This window comes from Felis catus, chromosome C2 (assembly GCF_018350175.1).
Source record: "Felis catus isolate Fca126 chromosome C2, F.catus_Fca126_mat1.0, whole genome shotgun sequence".
Taxonomy (NCBI): domain Eukaryota; kingdom Metazoa; phylum Chordata; class Mammalia; order Carnivora; family Felidae; genus Felis; species Felis catus.
The window spans coordinates 31,957,665-31,981,212 of record NC_058376.1 but is presented as its reverse complement, the minus strand read 5'-3'; the positions used below and the strand labels follow the sequence as shown (position 1 = coordinate 31,981,212).

At 37.0% G+C, this 23,548-nt stretch overlaps 1 protein-coding gene across 10 annotated transcripts in view; it reads left to right on the top strand.

Annotated features, from left to right (window-relative positions):
• Positions 1–23,548, top strand: part of ROBO1 (roundabout guidance receptor 1) — a 1,129,831-nt gene that overhangs the window by 1,056,154 nt on the left and 50,129 nt on the right. For all 10 annotated transcript variants that reach the window (XM_019839543.3, XM_045036748.1, XM_045036754.1 and 7 more), the window contains 9 exons: positions 1,415–1,620; positions 3,409–3,490; positions 3,661–3,829; positions 3,931–4,097; positions 9,299–9,420; positions 10,621–10,852; positions 11,807–11,928; positions 14,958–15,129; positions 19,549–19,746. In XM_019839543.3, the coding sequence (XP_019695102.3) occupies positions 1,415–1,620; positions 3,409–3,490; positions 3,661–3,829; positions 3,931–4,097; positions 9,299–9,420; positions 10,621–10,852; positions 11,807–11,928; positions 14,958–15,129; positions 19,549–19,746 (1,470 nt within the window). The remainder of the gene's footprint in view (positions 1–1,414; positions 1,621–3,408; positions 3,491–3,660; positions 3,830–3,930; positions 4,098–9,298; positions 9,421–10,620; positions 10,853–11,806; positions 11,929–14,957; positions 15,130–19,548; positions 19,747–23,548) is intronic.

The window sequence follows — 23,548 nt, the reverse complement described above, 5'->3', positions numbered from 1 at the left end:
CCAGCCTGCGAACACGCCTCCCTGATATTAGCAAATTTCATACCAGTAATCAAGGCTGGTAGAGAACCAGAAGGGTGGAGTGAAAAGGCAGTTGCTGATTTCATTCTCTTGCTTTCTTGTTTTTGCTTAAATTGAATGCACAAAACTAATAATTATTGCATGGTAAAAGAAGAACAAAGTGAAGTGTGGCTCCAGCTTGTGAAACTCTTTGGTGCATAGAACTTTGAACATGACGCATCCAGCTTGGCAAATTCTTGCATGCAAAATTTGGTTACTCTGGCAACCAGTTTCTTTTAATCAGGAGACTTCTTAAAACTGTGTTTTATGTATTTGTGACTTAAAAATGTTTAGCTAATATTCAGAATTTATAGCTTGTTAATGACAAAAATTTCTTACACCTAGTTTTTAGGTTTCAGTCATAATGGAAAACACCATCTATGGAGTTTCGCCTGAATTGACTAATCAGGGGATGAGAACTGAGAACATCTCTCTAATGCAAGCTATTCTAGTTAGTCTGCCGTTGTTTCTGATTTTTCCCCTAAATAATGGCTTTCTTACCTGAGATAAAGTTTTTAGTTTTTCATATAATAAGAACAATTTTTTTTTTTTTACTGTGAAAATGCCTTCCATTGTTTCCTTCCATAGTACATTAAAACTACTAAGGTGATAGAATTTGCAAAAGTGTTTTTCAGGCCCTGGTAATTCCAGGATGCAAGTACGGTATTTTTAGGTTAGGGGATTGGCTTGAGTTATATTTTTGGATTAGCCTACTAACAATGGATTTGGGGCACTTTTTCAGTTTTTTATGTATTCATTAGGTTTAGGAAATTTTTACCCATGTATTCTGTTAATAGAATTCCAAGGTAGAGCTCAAACATATTGACTTGTAAGTCATGAAAGTCTAAAGCACTTATTTGAATCCAAAATTGTCAGACATGCTGGTATGATGCCATAATTTTTTACGTTGGGCACAAAACAGTTATCAGATAGCAAGCTGACTTTAGTTCATTTATGAAAATATCTTCTCATTAGTTTCCTTGGGGTAGGTGGTTATTTGTTGTGTTTTATTTTTACATATTTTAATGTTTAAAAAGTACAGCATTCCACTTTTCACCACTATGCATATACTTCGCCGTCCACAATTCTTATTTCCTCCTCAGACTCTTAAGTGAAAGAGGTCCCTTGACAGAGTAGCATGCTCAGGCAGTTGTGGGTCATTGGAAAGGAGTGCATTGTATCTCATTTTTATGTCCTGAACCAAAGCATCATATAAATGCATTCTGAATAATGCATGGCTCCTACTTTAATTACTTGTTTAATTAGTTTGTTTCAAAGCCTAGAGCAATTGCTGTTGCTTGGATGATTAGAAAATTGCTTCCAGTTGTAGAAATCCATTTCCTGTTTCTTCTGGCAGTGATTGCAGACCGGCCTCCCCCGGTCATTCGACAAGGTCCTGTGAATCAGACTGTGGCCGTGGATGGTACTTTAGTGCTCAGCTGTGTGGCCACAGGCAGTCCAGCACCCACGATTCTTTGGAGAAAGGATGGAGTGCTTGTTTCAACCCAAGATTCTCGAATCAAACAGCTGGAGACAGGAGTGCTGCAGATCCGATATGCTAAGGTAACTTAAAATGACCCCCTGCGTTTCCCGTTTGATCCACTTTGGTTTTTGCCTCCAGCAACTGGTGCTGAAGTCTCACGTTTTAGAACCAATGAAATGCTGAATAACAATACTAATATATTTTTAATTGATGCTTTATTCTTTTATATATTTAACATGATTTGATTCAAAACTTAGCTCATAGCAAGTAATGTAAGGGGTAGTTTTTGTTTGTTTGTTTTAAGGAGAAAAAATATTTTTGAGACGTGTTGAAGAAAATAGACAGGAACTTATGGGAGAAAAAAATGCCTTCCAGATAGTGGTATAATGCAGTCATTCCATAAAGGATTTTTCAAAGATATTTCTCCAGTACCATTTACCTACAATGTCCATGAACGGTTCTTCTCTGTGAATATTTGGCTCCACATTTTGCAAAGACAGAACACTATACATGCAAACAAAAACTATGTAGCAGGTGTCCACACTGAGTGCACATTTCAAATCAGAATGTGAAATGATGAAAAGCCCACAAGTCTATGAGAACAATTTAGGGATTTACCTTCCCAGGGCATCACACCTCCCTACCTGTTCTTTCAGGACTGTGTTGTTTTGTTTTGATTTTGCCTTTTCTTTTAGGTCAAGATCAGACAAGCTCACAAGGCATATGAAAGAACAGCTTTGACAGCAATAAACATAAATTTCACTCGCTTTATTGCCTGTTGTGGGTGGCTTCTTGGGAGTTTTGGATGAGCATGAGAGTTCATATTACGTGCCATGAAAGTTAATATGTTGTACTTCTTTGTGAGGACGATTGCAGTTTTGTTCCTGCAGTTACCAGAGCAAGATGGCAACATTCTTGCTTTATCAAATGTTACTCGAAGATAGAGTTACTACCTTAATTAAGCAAAGGTGTATGGGTTCGTTATGCTAGTGATAATTTTTTTTTTAATTTTTTTAACGTTTATTTATTTTTGAGAGACAAAGAGAGACAGGGCATGAGCAGGGGAGGGGCAGAGAGAGAGAGGGAGACACAGAATCCGAAGCAGGTTTCAGGCTCTGAGCTGTCAGCACGGAGCCTGACACAGGGCTTGAACCCATGGACCGTGACATCATGACCTGAGCCAAAGTTGGATGCTTAACCAACTGAGCCACCCAGGCACCCCTACTAGTGATCATTTTAAAGCTGAAGATGTGACCCCGGTTTGTTTTCTGGCATTCAGTCTTGAGAAGGGAAAGAGACCATTCATTCCAGCTGAGGTTTGACCTTATACTTATTAAAATTGCCTTCAGTCACAGGTTGAAAAAAATAAAATAAAATGGGAAAAAAGAGTGAATACTTTGAGAAGAAATCATTTTGTGTTTATCTTTTTCTATAATATATGTTTATCTCAGACACATGGATGTAACTCTAATAAAATATGAAATAGCAAGAATAGTCATTGGCTAAACTTTATGAGGATTACCACGTGACATTGAATATGAAGATATAATTTAGTAATTAAAATTAATGCTCTGAATTTGAATACCTCATTGTTTATTGCCCCTGACACTGAAAATAGTGATAAAGTAAAGCAATTACACATTATATTTTTGTTATACAATTAAAATAACCATATAAAATCTTATTTTCTGTATTCATGAAATATTTTCCTTTACATTCAGTAAAAATATATTCAATTAAGAGGAAGTTTCTAGTTATTGAATTTTAATGTAGTTATCCATATTCATGGGACATATACAAACCTATCATTGCTTTTGCAGCCCATTGAGCTCTCGATTGTTCCAAATATTTATTTTCTGTCTTCTCAGCTGGGTGACACAGGTCGGTACACCTGCATTGCATCAACCCCCAGTGGTGAGGCAACATGGAGTGCTTACATTGAAGTCCAAGGTAAATTAGATAGCATTTTTGCCTTAAAGCATAAAAGGAGGTTGTTTATTTACTGGCAAATGGACAAAGTGGATGTTCTGATGCCTGAAGAGGTGTATAATTGTGTAAGCTACCTTTACGTGCTTATCTGTGTATGTGTAAACATCTGTCCTCTTTTGCCCTTTGATTAGAATTTGGAGTTCCAGTTCAGCCTCCAAGACCCACTGACCCAAATTTAATCCCTAGTGCCCCCTCAAAACCTGAAGTTACAGATGTCAGCAGAAATACGGTAACCTTGTCATGGCAACCAAATTTGAATTCAGGTGCAACTCCAACATCTTACATTATAGAAGCCTTCAGGTAGAGTAAAGATGATGTTTCCTAGTTGGTCTTTTTGTTTTGTTTTGTTTTTTTGGTTTACCATGAAATATGCATGTTCTAACTTGTGTATCTTTCCTCAGCCACGCATCTGGTAGCAGCTGGCAGACCGTAGCAGAGAATGTGAAAACGGAAACATTCGCCATTAAAGGACTAAAACCTAATGCAATTTACCTTTTCCTTGTGAGAGCAGCAAATGCATATGGAATTAGTGATCCAAGCCAGATATCAGATCCAGTGAAAACGCAAGGTAAATACTGATTTACTCAACCTTGTGACACCTACTTGTCCTTAGATGTAATTTTATAAGACAGTAATTTGTACTGCATAATGCTACAATTGCATACATAATATAGATCTGTTCTTCGAGTTGCTCAATTAATTTTTAATACACAAACACGTTGTCTGCAAACTTTATTGTTTTCTGTACCACATACTCCAAGATAAGATTGATAAGAAAGAGCAGGGTTTCCCATTTTATAGAATCATAATTTAATGAGATAAAAATACTATGTATTTTTGTATTATATTTGATTTCTTGATTTTTAGATATGGTTATATGTGGGTATAAAATCTTAATCACATAATAATTGTGTTTAAGATGGAGTCAATTTCACCTGTGTTGAGATTAGCGCTCATGAATTTCTGGATGAGTTTTGAATATCACAACACTAGTCAAGTAATATTTTGTGGGAAATTAGGCAAGTTTAAGAGAGATTTGGAAGATAAACTTGAATTTGTTCTTAATTCAGCTGTGCAGTCAACCTCCTATAAAGCATGGGGAAAAATAATTTAGGTCTGTGCATTGCCTGGCCTGTCTTTCATTGTCAATTATATGAGCTGTGATATATTAAACTTTTAAATGATGTCACGTGTATTTGGTCAAAGCTGGGTTAAAGAAACAGATAAAAGGAAAATGAATATGTAGAAACTACTTTTAAAAAACATTTGAAATTAAAAATCTGCTTACTTGGGCCACATTCTAGATGTACTGCTTTTTACTATCTTTTATGAATAAAAATCATGTTTAGCTTTCAGCAGGTTATCTCCTATCCACCACCATACTCCACTTGTTATTTTAAAGCTTTAAGAAGAGTAAAATTTACATGATGAATAAAAAGATGATTTGAATCAAGCTTTAACTTTTTAAAAGATGTATTGTCATTGTAATTAAAGTATGGTTATCCTTATATTAAAAAAGAAAGATGATTCTAGATGGTAGTGATTAGAAATAGACAGTTATTTTCTCAACAGACAGAGGAATCGGGATGTCTCAATCTTGAGTTGTACCTTTTCAAAGGAAAAAATGTCACTTACTTAAAGTGGTAGAACCAAATTGTGCACACAAAATTGCAAGACTTGAACTACTTTTTCCTGATTTTAGAGAGGGTCTGCCAACCATTTTGCATGTTTTGTCTTTTCTAATGAGTATATAAGGAATCTCTGTTGAGGGACCTTTTGTTCCAGAATTTACGGAGAAAGCAAATGGAGTTGCAGAACGTGCCCACATTTGTCTCTTGCTGTATGAGTCCAACACACCCAAATGCCTATATTTGCTCTGATGATTCACCTCATCAGGAACGCTAGGACTCTTGGATCTTGCCTTAATGCAGTTTGAGGTTTTCAATATTAGATACACATTTATAAAGAATGCAGACCCTTTGACAGCTGTAAAATGAATTTAAATTTCTGTCCCCAGTACACGGGTCTCTACCTAGGAGACTCCTCTAAGTGAAAGTTTTGACTGACTGCTACTCAATTACCTACTCCTGTGAATTGTCTTGTAATAAGCGTCCTTATTTGTAAATGATGTGGCAATTAACGTTTAATCTGAAAATTAACTTAAACCTTTTTACATTTTAACTGACTTAGTGGAGCAACGTAAGTGGGATGAACCCCTGTCAGTGGGAAGACTGGAGGTACAGTGAGGTAGGCATACGGTTTTGAAATCAGGAGTCTCTGTCTCATCTCCTGAACCTGTTAGCTCTGCAGCCCTGAGCCAGTTAGTTTGTCCTGAGCTTCAGCTTCCTCACCTAAAACATGCGGCTAAAATCCGTACTCCACAGGTTTGGACAAGGATTCATCAGCTTATGAGCATCCAAGACTCAGATCTCGTTTCTGTTTTACGCCGTAGGAATTTGTTACTGGACTCGTGTTTCTTTCACTGTCTGGACTAAAAATAAAGGAAGTTGATAACCTTTGCAGATGCCATAACACTGAGAAAGACGAGATTGCAGAATGAGAGCATCAGAATTAAATATATCTCAACAGACTGAAGTGATGGGTCAGCACTGACAAGATTAAGATTAATGGAGCGAATTTAAAACTTAACGTTTTAAAAGTTAGCTGTAGAAAGACAAACTGAGGACCCCAGGCCTGAAGGGGGAGAACATGTGTGTCAGGGTGGTGGGGGCAGACAGAGTTCAGTGTTTTGAAGTCCGTTAAAACACCTCTGACCAATTGAGTGTTGTATTTGCCAAAAGAACACACGTAGTCTTAGCTGGCATTAGCAGAACTACGTCTGGATCAAGTCATCTCCTCCCTTTACCCTGAACTGGTCAGATTATGAATGGAATGATGTGCTCCTCTTGAGCGCTACGTTTTCAGGTAGACTTTTAAGAGGAGGACAGTGAGGATACTTGGTGGGCTGTCAAAACAAGTCCAAGGAGTAGACGTAACATTGCGGAAGGTTTCGTTGTCTAGTTCTTGGACTGCGTTTGAGATGCCCTGAAGCCCAGCTGAAGGTTAGGCTGCTATTGGTTGGAAATTGATTCCTAAGAGAACAGTCATAGTGTCTGTAGTCATTTCAGTAACATGGCTGCAAAAATACGTCTTCCCCAAAGAGGGATTCCTATGAAGGAGTTGGGTCGCAGTTAAAGGTACAAGGCCTAGTTTCCAGTTCAGGACTCAGGTAGACCCGTTTCACAGCCGGGCTTAGAGCCTTGCACATGGCTATCGAGATGTCTCCTCCCCAAAACAGGATTTGATGCTGCAAGGAAGATGCCGTGAGTCACGGGCGAGTAGTGGGTGTGTGGGCCGTTGCTAGCATGCTGGGCTTGCCGCTCCTGTAACCACTGTGCTTCGTCCATGTGTCCTGTTTGCATAGTATTCTGAGCCCTATCTTTGAAGAATAGGTCCAGCGACACAGCATGTACAGCATGGGTATGGTATAGATAATAAGAACTCAGTCATTGTAAATAATGAAGCGGGGCCTGGGTCATCTCTCTTCAGAGACTGTGTATAAATTCCAACACTTGGGAAGCAACTGGATAGAATTACAATCTAAAATTTCCTCCCAGTTTAGTTCTGAATGTTCGGAAGGACCTTTTACATTATAATCCTTTTCTTTTTTTTTCCCAAGAGGAGAAAGAGGACAAGCAAGAACAGTAACAGGATCAATTCAAAAACACCTGAGGATAGAAGCTCACATATGAGAGGACGTGTTTAGAAGCTGACATAATGATGTGTTTTTCATAAAGTAATTCCCTTTAACTCAACCAATGTTTGTTAAACACATTCTGTATGTATGGCTCCGTGCTAGGCGTTCTGGGTTCACACAGATTAACCCAATACCTGCCTTCAAGACGAGGACTTCACATGACTTAACGAAATTCAGTTCTCCCAGCCGTCCTCAGATGTCGCCACCATCAGTAGTGCCATTTAACATGTGAGAAAACAGAAAAATAGTGAAATGGCCGATCAGTTGCTGAGTTGGGGTGCAAACCCAAGTCTGTCTTATTCCCAGGACTTCACTCTTACCCTAGAGATAGAAGGTAGTTGAAGTCATGGGAGCAATAGAAACCCAAAGGGAAGAGAGAGGTCCTGAGATGGAAGGGTGACAGACAAGTGCTTTTCATCTGAACGCTGTGATAATCAGTTGCCTGAGGGCCAGTGTTAGCCAAAGATATTTGTAAGGATGATAAAGTATGAGAAGCCAATATTATCTCCGTTGTTTTTCTCATCTTGCTTCTTTATAAGCTTAATTGATAGGCCTGATATATGTACAGTCAAGAGTATTGTATCTAAGAGTGTGAAATAGCACTCTCAATCTGTCTTCTGTTCGCTTGCCTTCCGTGGAGTCCATCAGACCTTGGCAACCTCATTTTTTTGTCATTTCAAGGTTTAATTTAAATTCTAGTTAGTTAACATACAGTGTAATACTGGACAGCCTCATTCTTAATATACATATCTTTTGCTTCTTGTTGAGAGTAAGCTCTTTAAAGACTAAAACTAAAATTTGGAAAACTAAAATTATCATTTCTGTTGTTTATGGGATAGTCAATATTCTGGAATGTATATGCCAACATATAATACTATGAGAAAAAGAATTCTGGCCACAAAAAATTACTTATTTTCTTTCCTGCTTCACCCTGTATTCCCTTTTATTATTATAATCAAAGCAAAATATATGTATTTGGAAAACCTTTTGAGAAATGGGCAATTTTTATTGAGTAGAGACTTTAGTAACTTGAACAAAGCCCCTCCTTTTTGGGGAAAAATAAAGTGCAACATAAATGAACACTTGTAGTATTTAATTCTTACTTTGTTTGAGGTCTCCTTTCTTAAATTTTAGTGTTCTTGAGATTGAGAACTTTTTATTAAACCTTCTTTACAGTGATACGATAAGTGAACCAAAGCAAACCATCAGTTAAGCAGATGTTAAGTGCTCTTTCCTCATCAGATTTATTTTGTTCTTTTCTTTTCTTCTTCTTCTTCTTCTTCTTCTTCTTCTTCTTCTTCTTCTTCTTCTTCTTCTTCTTCTCTTCTCTTCTCTTCTCTTCTCTTCTCTTCTCTTCTCTTCTCTTCTCTATTTCATTTTATTCCATTCCATTCCACTGGTGGCTTCTGTATCCTCCATTGTAGGTACTAATAACTTACCATGTATCTTTTTAGGGAGGATATCTAAATTAATTGCATAAGATGTGAGGTGTCTATTTTCTTTTTGTGCTTGCTTTATACTTCCACATCTCCATTCTTTTCATTTCTCATCCACTCTTGGCAATTTCTGGATCCTTTCTTACATACACAAGATTACTGTAGAATTTTGTAACAAACTCAGAGGGATTGCACCAACTCTCATGCTTGGCAAGAAAGCCATCATTACATGGTAGGAGGCGCCCTCAGATGCTGCTTTGTGTCATAGTTATTTTTGCTTCCTGCTCTTTCTTGCTTTCTACTTGTCCTCTGCTGTTCTCTCTCTCTCTCTCTCTCTCTCTCTCTCTCTCTCTCTTCCTCCCTCCCTCCCTCCCTCCCTCCCTCCCTCCCATCATCTACTTGCTAATGAAAACGTCAAGCTGTTCCTATTTTCTTCTGTATAACGGGTTAACTTCACAGTTGGAATGATTCTTCTTTTCTGAGAGTTGCCATGCATGAAAGGATTGTTTCACTATGTTTTCATTCAAGTCAGTTACATTGTGGAGGATGTAACACAGTCTTCTTGGATTGTTGCAGATGTTCCCCCAACGAGTCAGGGAGTAGATCACAAGCAGGTCCAGAGAGAATTGGGAAATGTTGTACTGCACCTGCACAACCCCACCATCCTTTCTTCCTCTTCAATCGAAGTACACTGGACAGTGAGTCATTGTTGCAATATTTGATTTCAGTTTTAATAAGATGACTCCTGGGGGATCATTATATGAAAAAAATGTATTTATGGAACAGATTGCTTATAACTATATATATAACTATATATATATAGTTATATATAACTATATATATAGTTATATATATAGTTATATATATATATAGTTATATATATAGTTATAGTTACATGTAGTTTTATATATATAGTTATATATATAGTTACATGTGTATAGTTTTATATATATAGTTACATATATATAGTTATATATATAGTTATATGTATAGTTACATATATAGTTATATATATAGTTACATGTATATATATATATATATACATATATATGTATATATATATATATATATACACACATATACACCCACACACACACATATAGTTGACCACTTTTCCACCAATGACAACTTTATAATGTAAGTATTGTTTATTATAGTAGCTGTGCACTGGCTTTAAACAAAAAAAAAAGTTTCATGTTGTATTTTTTTTTTCAACGTTTATTTATTTTGGGGACAGAGAGAGACAGAGCATGAACGGGGGAGGGCCAGAGAGAGAGGGAGACACAGAATCGGAAACAGGCTCCAGGCTCTGAGCCATCAGCCCAGAGCCCGACGCGGGGCTCGAACTCACGGACCGCGAGATCGTGACCTGGCTGAAGTCGGACGCTTATCCGACTGCGCCACCCAGGCGCCCCTCATGTTGTATTTTCTATCATACTGTAATAGTAAACTTTATCATTCTCAAAGAAAAGAAACACAGAATATTAATTATAAATATATAACTTGTGATAGGATCATTACCACAGAATTTTTTTAAACTTAGAAATATTTCTAGGTAGTATTAAGTAAATGTTTGAAATTAGAAAGTGGTGAAACACATTTTCTCATCCTTTTGGTCCTGACATATCTCTAGATGTCTATCACAGAACTGTCATGATGCCTAACATTTCTGCACAAACCATAGAAATTAATATCTAATATTAATATATTAAGCTGAAAAGTGAATACATTGTAAATGATAGTGATTCATTTTTAGTATTCTATCTTATATAAACTAGAAAACTATAAAGTGAAGCCAGATAGAATTTTTTGCATTTTGTCACATTTAATTTTCATAATTTTTAAATAAACCAATAAAAAGATATAAACGGTTACATTTTTATTTGTCCTTTTAATAGGTGGACCAACAATCTCAGTATATTCAAGGATATAAAATTCTTTATCGGCCATCAGGAGCCAACCATGGTGAATCGGAGTGGTTAGTTTTTGAAGTGAGGACCCCAACCAAAAATAGTGTGGTTATCCCTGATCTCAAAAAGGGAGTCAACTATGAAATTAAGGCTCGTCCTTTTTTTAATGAATTTCAAGGAGCAGATAGTGAAATTAAGTTCGCAAAGACCTTAGAAGAAGGCAAGTATGAAATGTGTGATTACTGTGCTCTGCAACATATTTGTTAGGTTTTTATTAACTTAATTGAAGAAATGTTAATGTTACTACTGACACTAATTATTAACTGTCTTGATATTGAACATTATATTTTGCTAATAGAATTTGTTTAGTTAGAGCTTCTGAAGACCAAAATTCCATAACATATGACTTGTTTTAATAGTGGCCTCTGTAAAAATGTGCAAATGTGAACTGAACTGTTACTTAATGGCATATATAGGACATACTCAATTGTTCAGAACTAAAACTCACATTTAAAGATAAACTTCTTCTCAATGTGCTTGACTTTCCATTAATTATTTTCCATTCACTTATTGAATGTTACTTTAAGTGATGATTTATAAATAAGGTGAGTATTGACTTGGTTTTCCCAGGACTTTCTGGGGTTAGCATTTTATGCTTATGCCTCATGTCTATGGAAACCGCTCAGCTCTAGCAAAACCAGTATGATAGGCTACTCTATAACTGGAATTTTAAACCCTTATTTACAGAAAGGTTAAATTTCACAAACATATTCTTTAATAAAACCAGAATTTTCTGTAAAATGTGTTTATTACTTTGATTACATAAATGATAAGGATATAGTTAATGTCATGGGTGATTAATGTATACCTTTATACTTTGGAACATTTGTAGGGAGAACATGAGACTAAGGTTGTAGGGTAGGAGAAACAAGAATTTTCCTGGCATATTTTGTGGAGATAATCTATGTAACTTTGGTTATGGAAAATTCTCAATAGCTAAAGAGTTAGCAATATTGAGGAGACACTTAAATCATTTGGGACGATTCAGACTTGGATGAGACATATGCATATATTGACATAGATTTTATATAGTTACTACTTGACTTTAAATGTTGTGTCTGCTTCCAGTGTTCTCTAATATATTCATAACCTACTTTTTAAAATAATTTAATAGCACCCAGTGCCCCACCCCAAAGTGTAACTGTGTCAAAGAATGATGGAAATGGAACTGCAATTCTTGTTAGTTGGCAGGCGCCTCCAGAAGACACTCAAAACGGAATGGTCCAAGAGTATAAGGTAATACATATATAGTAATTTACTGATGGACACCCTTCTCCCCCTACCAAAAAAACAAAACAAAACAAAAAACCCCACAAAAAACAAAAAACACACACACAGAAAAAGCTTGTTTAAATTGTGGATATTTGGCGCCATCTGCTGGTCAATGGAGCAACATGTAAAATTATTTGAAAAATCCTTTCCTGTTCAGTAATTGTGGAATAATTCTTCAGCCATTTGAAGAAACAGTTAATTTAAAAGAAGTAATCTATATGGTCACAAAATCTATAGCTCCATGTAATTTCACACAACAAGTATGAATGCTAATAAAAAAGTAATTTTTTTACCTTAAAAAAATACCTTGAATATATTTTGCAGGATTTGGTTGCCCCATGAATTACCTATGAGTCAAATTCTATTAAACATGGTTTGCTTTATGTTTTTTTCAACATATTTGAAATTTTCGTTCTTTGGAGCTAAGTTGGAAAACTTATTTTAAGGTGCACAAAATTTTTTTTTCTATAAACTGTGTTTTAGTTTGAAAGGAAAATGTCCTGTCTCAGAGGAGATTCAGTTATAAATTTATGTATGTTTAAATGAATTTTAAAAATATAAGATGTCAAGTGGCTTAATCTAATATTCTGACAATTATTTTTACCTGTGAAGTCATTGGATTTAGTCATTAAATTTAAGAGTCTTACATAGATTTTGAGCAAATGTTTTCAAGCATGACAAGGTACAATAAAAACTAATTTAGGGTCATGAGATGTAGCCTATCAATGAGTCTATATTATAGGAAAGGCTTAATGATCAATGATAAATGAAGAAGTGATTGATTGAATCAGGGGAATCTCAATAGAAAATCGCTTTCACATGTCTTTTTTTCCAACATATGTGTAAACATATTGCATACTAGAAGAATTTTAACTGCAAAACATGTATTTCCGTAGATACTGCTTTGTATTCCCGTGATACCTGAGTATTTTTCTAGTTACTATCTAAACTGTGATACGAGTTTATCTCACATATGTGAATATTTTAGTCTGTGTCCATTGATAGGAAAATGATGTTAAAAAGGTGAACACATTTATCTTCTACAGGCAATTGCATACTAACATCAGAATCACTTGTGGACTCATTTTCCAAGTATAGGTACCTGACCACCATTCTGAGAGATTCTGATTGAGTAGGTCTGATTGGGCACTTGCATATGTATTTTGGTAGATCTTTCCAAGGTGATTCTAATGTGCACACTTGGTAAGACCCAAATAAAGACCATCAGTGTTCTTTTGAGTAGCAAATTGGTTTGTAAAACAACTAGATATACTGAGCTTAATTTAGGTCTAATATTTTCTTAAAATGATTTTTAAAAACAAACTGAAAACCTCTTTATGAAATTTGCATATATTTTTAAAGGGTGACATTTTATAGTATTTAAAATAGTGCTGTGAATGCCCCTCAAATGTTCTAAGATATTTCAAATTAGATCTTCTAGTGTAATTGAGTCATTAAAAGGTACTAGTCTCTACGATGTAAGTGTTTTCTCATGAATATCAAGGTTATCTCAATACTGGGGAGTGACAGGATGCTATGGTTCAGTCCAGAAAAATGAACTGTTATAGAGATTATTAAGGATTTAAAATGAGGTGATGTCTCAGCTCTCAAGTAAAATTGTGTAATGGAGGCATTTTCCCCTAAGAGCCAAAGCTCATTTCTCTCCAGAAGAAATGCAAAAGGGTGGATTTCACTTAACTTCATGGTCAATTTAAAATAATAAAATGCCTTTGAAAACCTGATTGACTGGTACAAAATCAGTTTGTGGCTTTGGTTCAGCTGTGTAATGTAATTGGGGGAGGAAAAAATCACAAAGGAGTCTTTATTTCCAAATGGTCAGATCCTGGTATAGAGTCTGACCATTTGTTGGTGTTATACATTGAAACGATATTAAAATAATGTTAACCTCCAAAGAAAAAAATAAATGGTGGTTGCCTACATGATAGGAGACACTGGTACTCTTTCTTGGGTTTATTTTAAATCCCATTCCGTATTACAGTTTAGACAATAGGCTACTTGAAACTAATCCTACATCTTGCTCGAGGACATCGTAAAGAATAGAGAGTGTGTTTTACTACTCCATGGACCATTTTCTTGTGGCAACTGAGTCCAAATGCTGTCATGCACCATATCCTACTTCTTGAACATTGCTGAGGGTCACTCTGATTAATCCTTTAGTGAAATTTAAATTAAGGATTACTGTGTAGTTCAGATATCTTAATTTCCTTAAAATAATTTCCTGTCACAAATATCCTTATCAAAGTTATTGAGCTATACACTACTTTTCTTATTGGAAGAATATTTTTCTTTCAAATATGTGTTGTTATTTTTCATTGTCTCATATATGTTATCAAAGACTCACACACCACAGGCTGAGTAGACTCCTAGGAAGACCCTTTCTCCTTGTATCCAGTTTTATGTATTTACTTTTCACTAAACTCTATAACTCTACACCGAACATGGGGCTCAAACTTGGGACCCAGAGACCAAGAGTCACATGCTGTAGTAATTGAGTCAACCAGGTACCCCTGTCCAGTTTTGTTATAAATAGCCATATTTATACAAAGGTACTTTAGATTAAGTTATTGATCTTTATCTGGATATACACAGCTTTTTGCAAAGCCTTTTTGGCAAATAATTTCTAGGTGTTTAAAAAGAAAAAAACACCCTGTTGATTTGGACTGATAATAAGAACCTGTGTCTTTGAGCAAAAATGTATAGACTTTCCCATTATAATCCTTGACTTTCCCATTATAATCCTTTCAAAGTATATGAGACAATTTAGAGAGGTTTTGAAGGTACTGCTAACCTGAGGTTTGACGGGGAGAGGCCTCTCAGAACTAGATCCTAGGGAAAAATGACTTTTGCAGCATCCTATATTAGGTTCATGATGAGTCTGAACTTGGTCTAGGTCTAAAACTGAAATGCTATGCTGATCTTTGCGTTCACTTAAATAGTTTACCAGCTTAACATTCCTTGTTCTCTTCTTAAAGGTTTGGTGTCTGGGCAATGAAACTAGATATCATATAAACAAGACAGTAGATGGTTCCACTTTTTCTGTGGTCATCCCTTCTCTGGTTCCTGGGATCCGGTACAGCATAGAGGTGGCAGCCAGCACTGGGGCCGGGGCCGGGGTGAAGAGTGAGCCACAGTTCATCCAGTTAGGTAAGTGCCAGTACAGATCCACTTTGACAGTCTGTCGCTGTGTCCATTGTCCTGCCTTTGTTTTTTGTTGGTTGGTTGGTTTGTTGGAAATAGAGCTGCAACAATATATTTCATAAATGCAGAGAAATATATACAAGTATATAATTATATAAATATAGAATAGACAATATAATATTATGATTACATAAATGTATATAATATATATCACAACTAAAACTTAGCCGAGCACACATTTTAAATTATATTTTAAGCAAAGGCTGTCAGCATTCATTGTCATCCTAATTCTATCCTTTTCTTTTTTTTTTGGTCTATTCAACAAATACTATTAATTGAGAACCAAGGATACCTCAGTGGGTAAGAAAGACAGTCTGAACATTCATGGAATTTATAGTGATTTGGATGAAAAAAATAAATTCCCATGAAAAAGTTACACTAGGTATTAGAAGTTTAAGCAATATGCAACTTATATTTACCATTTTGGTGTCTGTTTTTTTTTTTAAAGTTGTTATTTATATTGAGAGAGAGAGATAGGAGAGAGTGGGAAAGAGGCAGAGAGAAGGAGAGAAAGAGAATCCCTAACAGGCTCCACACTGTCAGTGCAGAGCCCGATGAGGGGCACGATCCCACAAACTATGAGATCAAGAGCCAAATGCTCAGCCAAGCCAGCCTGGGCTCAAGCCACCCAGGCACCCCGTTTTTGGTGTCTATTTAAAATTTTAATTGCTTTTTATAACAAAAGAGAGATTCAAATGTCAAAGAGAATGGGAATATGGTTATTTGCTAATTACTTAGATAGTTAAATACAATATGTGCTTCAAAAGTGGTTAGATGAATTAAAAGAAAAAAAGAAAACTTAACAGAGAAGCATTGTAACAACACTCTCCTGTAGTCAATGTCGCACGAATACAAAATACAAATTAGTAAATGGTTACTAGAAAAATGTAAAGCAAATAATAACAAAACAGCAACAAATACAACTGTAAATGGAAAGGGAAAAGAAAAGTGTCAATATTAAGAGGCTACATTTAAATTACAAAAGATGCTGAGAGCCCAGTCAACATTGTGTCTGTTCATTTCAGATCCCAAGTTAAGCATTAATAAGATTTTATGTCCATTTCTAAATTATGGAAAAGGATCAGATATATGCATTTTTTATACTTCACAGATAAGTGCATAGTATTTTTGCATTTGGATGATAATTGATGACATTCAATTCATTATTTCAAAACAAAATTAAGAAACATTTGGCTTCGAATAAACTGTGTTGTATAAGCTTTACATTCAATTTGGAAACTGCTATCATTGTTCCGTTGTTAAGACAATGCTATCTTCTCTAGTAGATGTCCTTGCCGAAGTCCTGTGGTATAACACAATAAAGTCCACCTGAAGTGCAGGAATTGTGGGGTAGGACCCTGTTCCATGTAGACATGGAGGGTCAGGGGCTGATGAGGCTTAGCTTTATTTAACGTGGAGCTTCCAAGGTTGACCCAAGGCCAGCAGAAAGAAAAAGAAACACATAGTGTAGGGGAGGATTTAATGGTGCAGATCTAGAAATAGTGCATGCCTCCTGCCCAGGACTCAAGTCACGTGATTCCAAATAGCTGAATGGGGACACCACAAAATGAAGTCACTGGTGAGGGAGCTACCTCCCTAAAACTCTATGCTATGGAAATAACATTCCAACCTTCAGAGGGGAGCTTGCTCCATCCGCCAGAGCCATGGACCAGAATTCGAGTTGGGAATTATCTTTTTAAACAGTGATTACGTGTGCAACCTTTAGGTGGAAATAGTTTCATGATTTATTTCAGCATCATCTATTACAAAATTCCAAGTAATACAGGAAACTAAGAGAATTACTTGATACAATTTTAGGTGAGATAAGGGAAAAACAGTCTCAGTATAGACGTTTTACTCACTTGCCCACTTTTATGAAGTGTCAGTACTAACTTATTAAAATTGATATTATAAGTTACACCGTGATGACCTTATACATTGTTGATGTCACTTACCTACTTTTGTAACATGTGATTTTAGTCCTGTGTTTTCAGAGCTGAATTGGGAAAGGGCCATGTGTAATTTTATTTATTTAAGATTTAAATCAAGGGATTTGAGGGTCAAATTGGTTTTCTTGAAATTATAAATGTGTTCCAGTTTTCCATATCTTAATATAGCCTCAGCTGCAGTGAGACAAAGACTGAGATACAGAGTGGCCGTTTTAATTCATTAGTCACACCACACTTTATTCTCTTAAGCCCATCTGGTCGCTTGCATGGAACCTCTCTTAGCTGTCTCCATAAAATCTGAAGCTACCCAACTTAACCTTGCACAAATAGCCGTGAAATCTATAAACTTAGTAGATACAAAAAGTGTATCAGGAAAAAAAAAAAAAAAGAATAGGTCTGCTTGGTGAACTCGCAGAGGATGAAGTGCTTTTATGATAACTGTAGATAAAAGAGCCTGGAACATGAAATGAAACATTCAGTCAACAAACTGTTGAAAGCAGGTAACTGAGAGAATTTATAAAAATAGGCTTTTCCGGCTTGACCCTCCACAGAATAAAATCTGGGATTCTGTTCAAAAAAAAGGAAAAAAAAAAAAATAACACCACACACACACACACACACACACACACACACACACACACACACACACACACACCTGTGAGTAGCAATGTAGCTACCATTTTACATAGAAAGGGGTGGCACTTTCACAAGACTGTTTCCTTAGCCACCGAATGCTGCTTATTTGTCTAACCAATGTCTTATTGGGACATAATATCATCTACTAAGAAAAAAATCATCTGTAGATTTTTTTTTTCTGTTGGAGAAATGTTATTCCTAGATAATAAGCTATCATAGTTATTTTTCTGAAAAAAAAAGGGGGGGGTGGAATTTTGGACTAGAACAAATGTTTCTATTTTATTTTATTTTTTTAACGTTTATTTATTTTTGAGACAGGGTGAGACAGAGCATGAACAGGGGAGGGTCAGAGAGAGGGAGACACAGAATCTGAAACAGGCTCCAGGCTCCGAGCCGTCAGCACAGAGCCCGACGCGGGGCTCGAACTCACGGACCGCGAGATCATGACCTGAGCCGAAGTCGGCCGCTCAACTGACTGAGCCACCCAGGCGCCCCAAAATGTTTCTATTTTAAAGCAGGTTCATTACCAGAACATTTTCAGACTGTAAGAAAGCACCAGCCCTGATGAAATGGACAAACCCTTCTTGTTTCACCACATGTTGTGGGGGAGGAACATTAAGACTACAGACACTGGTGGGAATTCTGCCCACTGGGCCACCCTGGTGTTGCATCAAGTCAGAGCCCATGAAGTAGGGTATGGCTCTGATGACAGCACAGCACTTCCAGTTCTCCATAGACTCTGCTAACTGCTGTGTGTGACTTGACGGAATGGTGGGCTTAGACAATGAATCGTGGTGGGTTTAAACATGAATGCAAAAATAAGTACATTTGAATAGCCATCAATCCCATCAATTTCAAATTCTTGAATTGAGATAACAAAACACAAACCTTCTTGACTTGGTAACACTTGTAGTTCTTGTCCATATTTAATGTTCTTATATCTGTTGTTGATCACGGCTATTATTTTAAAAAGAAAGATGACTTGAAAAAAAAAAACTGTGGGACACCTGGTTCGTTCATTCAGTAGACCCTCCGACTCTTGATCTCAGGGTTGTCAGGTCAAGCCCCATGTTGGGTGTAGAGATTACTTTTAAAAAATAGGAATATTATTCATAGTTATTTCAGTGGTAAGATTATCTTAATTTTTCTTTGGTTTTATATTAAACTAAATTTTATAAACCCTTTGAACATAGGCCCAAATAACGTGTTTATAAGACATTTTAGAGTCTTAAAATAATAGCCTATACAATCGGGGTATAGGGACAAGGAAAGTATACACTGTTTTTTTCAATATAGACCTTAAGAAGAGGAAATAACCTTTTATTTGTTAATATTTTAAAACCTATAGAAGTCTGAGACAGTTTATACCTTTTTTATACAACTTATTTGATACTCCTTATTTATATACTATTGTTGACATATTTCACTTTTTAGATTTATAGTTTCGTATTTATCTCAGCAGTAACCTGTGAAAGTTCATCTAAGCAATAAGCTGCAGAGTTTTCTGGAATAAAAAATAGAAATTGTGCGCCCTTGTCTTTGTTTTTAAGTATAGTCCATAAAATTACCGTATCATATGTGTTTTGTATGAAGATAAAGTGAATATAATTTTGCTGACAATCTCCTGGACTGTTTTAATTAACAGAGGTGGATGTCACAGAATAAAAGACAGAAATTACTGTCCAAAAATTGACAAAGTAATGATAGCCACCTTAGATAAGTATGCATTCATTGTCTCATTGACTTTTAAACCCACATTAATCCAAAGATGGCATTTCAGATTCTCATGGAAACCCTGTGTCGCCTGAAGACCAGGTCAGCCTTGCTCAGCAGATCTCCGATGTGGTGAAGCAGCCAGCGTTCATTGCCGGAATCGGGGCAGCCTGCTGGATCATCCTCATGGTGTTTAGCATCTGGCTTTATCGGCACCGCAAGAAGAGAAACGGGCTGACTAGTACTTACGCGGGTATCAGAAAAGGTACTACCTTTCCTACGTTTTCCATTTTGTAATATGTTTGTGTAACTCCTGATTTTAATCTGTGGCCCCAGAATATTCATGACTATATATCTCCTGTAGTAAATTATTTCATATAGAAAGATTTTCAAAAGTGCTTTTATTGTATTGTCATCTCCACCCGTTGACTCCTCTTGATTAGCAGCACTTCCAACAAGGGTTTATTTATCCGTTTCAGGCTCAATTCCTTTAAAATAGATTTCACCAAGGTAGGTCCACCCTTGTTTGTTACACCGTCTCCTGTGCTTTGGGGGAGTTACTCCATGGTTTTACATTCTTGAAGAAATGTTTTAGCCTCGTTGTCCCAGGAGTTATAAATACAAGCTCTGCACCGAGCTTAAACGGAGTGCTGTTGTTTTCGTGAAGCTGAAGAGCTTATTTGTAAACTAATTATTTTATGATTCTTTCTGATGGTCTATTAGATAGTTATTTCTTACTGAACATGGAATGCCCAGCTAAATGATGTGCCTCCATTTGCAGAGAGGAGTGTTTATTTTATTTTTTTTATTGCTGTATTTAAAGTTGGGGAGTTGAATATCGATATGCCGTTAATTAGCGGTGGGGATTTTGTTACAAATGTGTTGCTAGGTTTAGAAGAAAGAGTTTACCTGGCTGCTGTTAGTTACAATTGTATGGATGAACTGAGTACACCAAGAATTTTCAGACACCTTCGCCATACATGCCTTTGAAGTCTGTACATTGGTGATTTGTATTTTTTATTCTTTGATAAGATTTGTGAACCTTCTCAGGCAAATAATCCTCCCTGCCCTCACCTTCCCAACAAATATATTAATCAATTCTGGGCCTCTGATATGGGCTATAGGTATTGTGAGCGAAGGTTCTGGCTATCTGGGGAGAGGCCCAATTTATGTCTTTAGTCCAACTAAATTATTTATACTGCTCCTTTTTTGCTCTCAAAACTGCCCTGGTTTATATGACACGTTACACATTCACCCCAGTCATAGGGCTTCTATGCAAATCTAAGACAACACTTTTGCTTGGCTGCAAATTTAAAGGGAATTACCGATAAACACATCCCCTCCCCCCAGCATCACCACCCTTTAGAAAACCGTCAACAGAATTTTTGAAGGGAACATTTCCTAAGTGTCTTGGCTAAGCCCTTTCTCTAATCAGTTATAGGCAAAGTCAGAATTTGTGGTGCTAGCTAGAACTTTTCTCAATGAGAAGTTCTCTTGACGGTCCCTGTACACTTATAAAACAGCCTGGAGAAGCAGTCTAAAATATTAGTGCTCTCAGTCACAAGGGATCTTGGCAAGAAAGAGTGCGCACAACTTCATCACCGTGCTGCAAAAATAAATTAATGGGCCTCCTGCCTGTGGGTGTGCAGCATTCTATGTAGGTACACTTGCTGCAGCATCACCATCCTTAAAAATGTTTTTTTTTTTCAGATATGTATTCTGTCTAGAGATGAAGCAAAATGTCAGTATCCCTGCCTGTGAAATGGAAAATGAGGGCTTGGAGGTTACTGCAAAGGGAGCTGGCGCTCATTATGTATACAAAGCAGGACAATGTCCCTCACACGTGTCACCATATAAAACCTTTGACTAAATGGCAATGCCGAGAAGGGGCTTGCGGGTGTCCCTGTGTCGTGGGGCAGGGAAGGGGCAGGGGTGTTGGGAGCTGTGTTTTGAAATCCAGCTTGAAGAGGATAAGTGATTTAATTAACGCGCAGATGAGGACTCTCTTGAATTCTCCGGGAATCTTGTACTTCTTAGGGCCATAAGGTGCTGTAGCTGTACAGTCATAACAATTGAATGCTCTGTATTGTCTTGAAATCTAAATATGTGACATGAAACCCACTTCCTCTCTGAAATTTCTCTTCTTCCACTAATGTACTTTAAGCATGCTGGCAGATGCCTATGTGCTCTTTGTGCAAAGCCTATTAAACTAATATCATTGTCCTTTTAACTAGCTTGTGTTAAAGCAGAAATCATAGAACATAATTACAAATGTAATTGGTGAGCATTCGATTCAGCTTTCCCATTTTGCCTTGTTGGCACTTTTTCATAATTCTGTTTACATGCAATTCAAAAAAAAAAAAAGTGCATCCTGAAACCTTAAATTGTCTCTGCCAAATCAATGCCAGTAATTAAAAGAAAAAACGAGATGAAGCATTTCAAAGAAATAGACATGAAAGAACCTATTGCCCTATAAACCATCAAGCCAGAGTGTGACTTTGGGTGACAGTGAGCATTTTTAAACACCCCCATTTATCTGTAGATAAACCCTATGCTGGAACATGCCATGTCCCTTTTCCACATGCATTCACACGGTGCACCAGCATCACTGGGTAAAAAGAGATTATTGTATTATCAGAGGCTTTGAAAATTAAGTTGTTTTTTGGGGTACAGGCTGTAAAAATTTCACTTAGATGGACTTCTTTTCATCTCTCCTTCAGTTCCTTTGACTGGGTTGGCAGTTAGCTAAGAGTACAGACAAGGACCTTTCATATTGTCCCTATGTCCTTATGACTGCAAATTAATGCTCAGGCATTTGAATAGCTTCACTTTCCAATGTACCTTTTATTATTATTATTATTATTACTATTATTATTATTATTATTGTTATTTATGAAGACTTGTTACTATGACTCTGAATTTTTGATTGTAGCTAAATTACATTGACTCTCTGAAAAGACCTAACTGAAAGAAAACACAGCCCGGGAGCCCGCGGCTGTGCTCCAAACGAAGGCCAGTGTGTAAATTGGGTACACGGCATTGAGGGTTTCGTGTTTGTTCCTTCTAGTGTGCTCAGAGATAAAACGGTTTGGTGAAAAGTGACAATTGTATGGCATGCCCCAGCGTTAACAGTTAGCAGCCCCAAAGGCTCTAATCCCAAAGTAAATTTCTGGGAGGCATTCATATGTGAAGTGGAAAATACATTTTTTGGCAACTTGATGATCCACGATAAGGAATCGATATTCTAGTTTGTGTGACTTAAGGATTTCTCAGACACAAACTTTAGTCTTCAAGAAAGCAGCGTAGGTTCCCTTGCTGTCTTTGCCAGGTCAGTGTTTACTTTCGATTAATGCGAAGAGCTTGGGAAATGAGTCAGCCCCCTCCCTCCAGGAAATGACATGGAAACACTAGTGGTGTTATCCAACACCCAGCATTTGGGAGGAGGTAGGAAAAGTGGGGGAGGCAAGGCTGCCACTTTTGAGGTCTGCAGTTGAACTTCAGGCATTACTGACGAGATGAAGATTTATAACTGCAGAGAGAGCGAAGGCTTTCAGTGGGGCGTTATTGTTGTGTTGTTAGCTTCTGGGGTGACGTTTAAAAACTGCTCAGCCTACTCGGAGAAGGCTTCTACATGTGAACTAGAATAGAGAAATTAAAGTTTAAAACTCCCCATTTTTTCCCATTCACAAATTTCCACAATGATAAAAACATAGTATTACACTGTTTACGTGATAAGGTGTCAGGCATTTCTTGGCAGTTCAGTTTTATGGTTCTCTTTGTTTCAGTTCGCTCTTGCCTTCTTTCTTCCCTCTCTTCCTCATTTCTTTCTCTTTGTTCCTTCTTTCTCTTCCTTCCCTTTTCCTTCCTTCCCTCCCTCCTCCCTCCTTCCTTCCCTCCCTCCCTCCCTCTCTCCTTCCTCCCTTTCCTCCCTTCCCTCCCTCCCTCCCTCCTTCCTTCCTTTCCTCCCTCCCTCCTTCCATCCATCCCTCCCTCCCTCTCTCCTTCCTCCCTCCCTCTTTCCTTTCCTCCCTTGCTCCCTCTTTCCATCCCTCCCTCCCTCCCTCTCT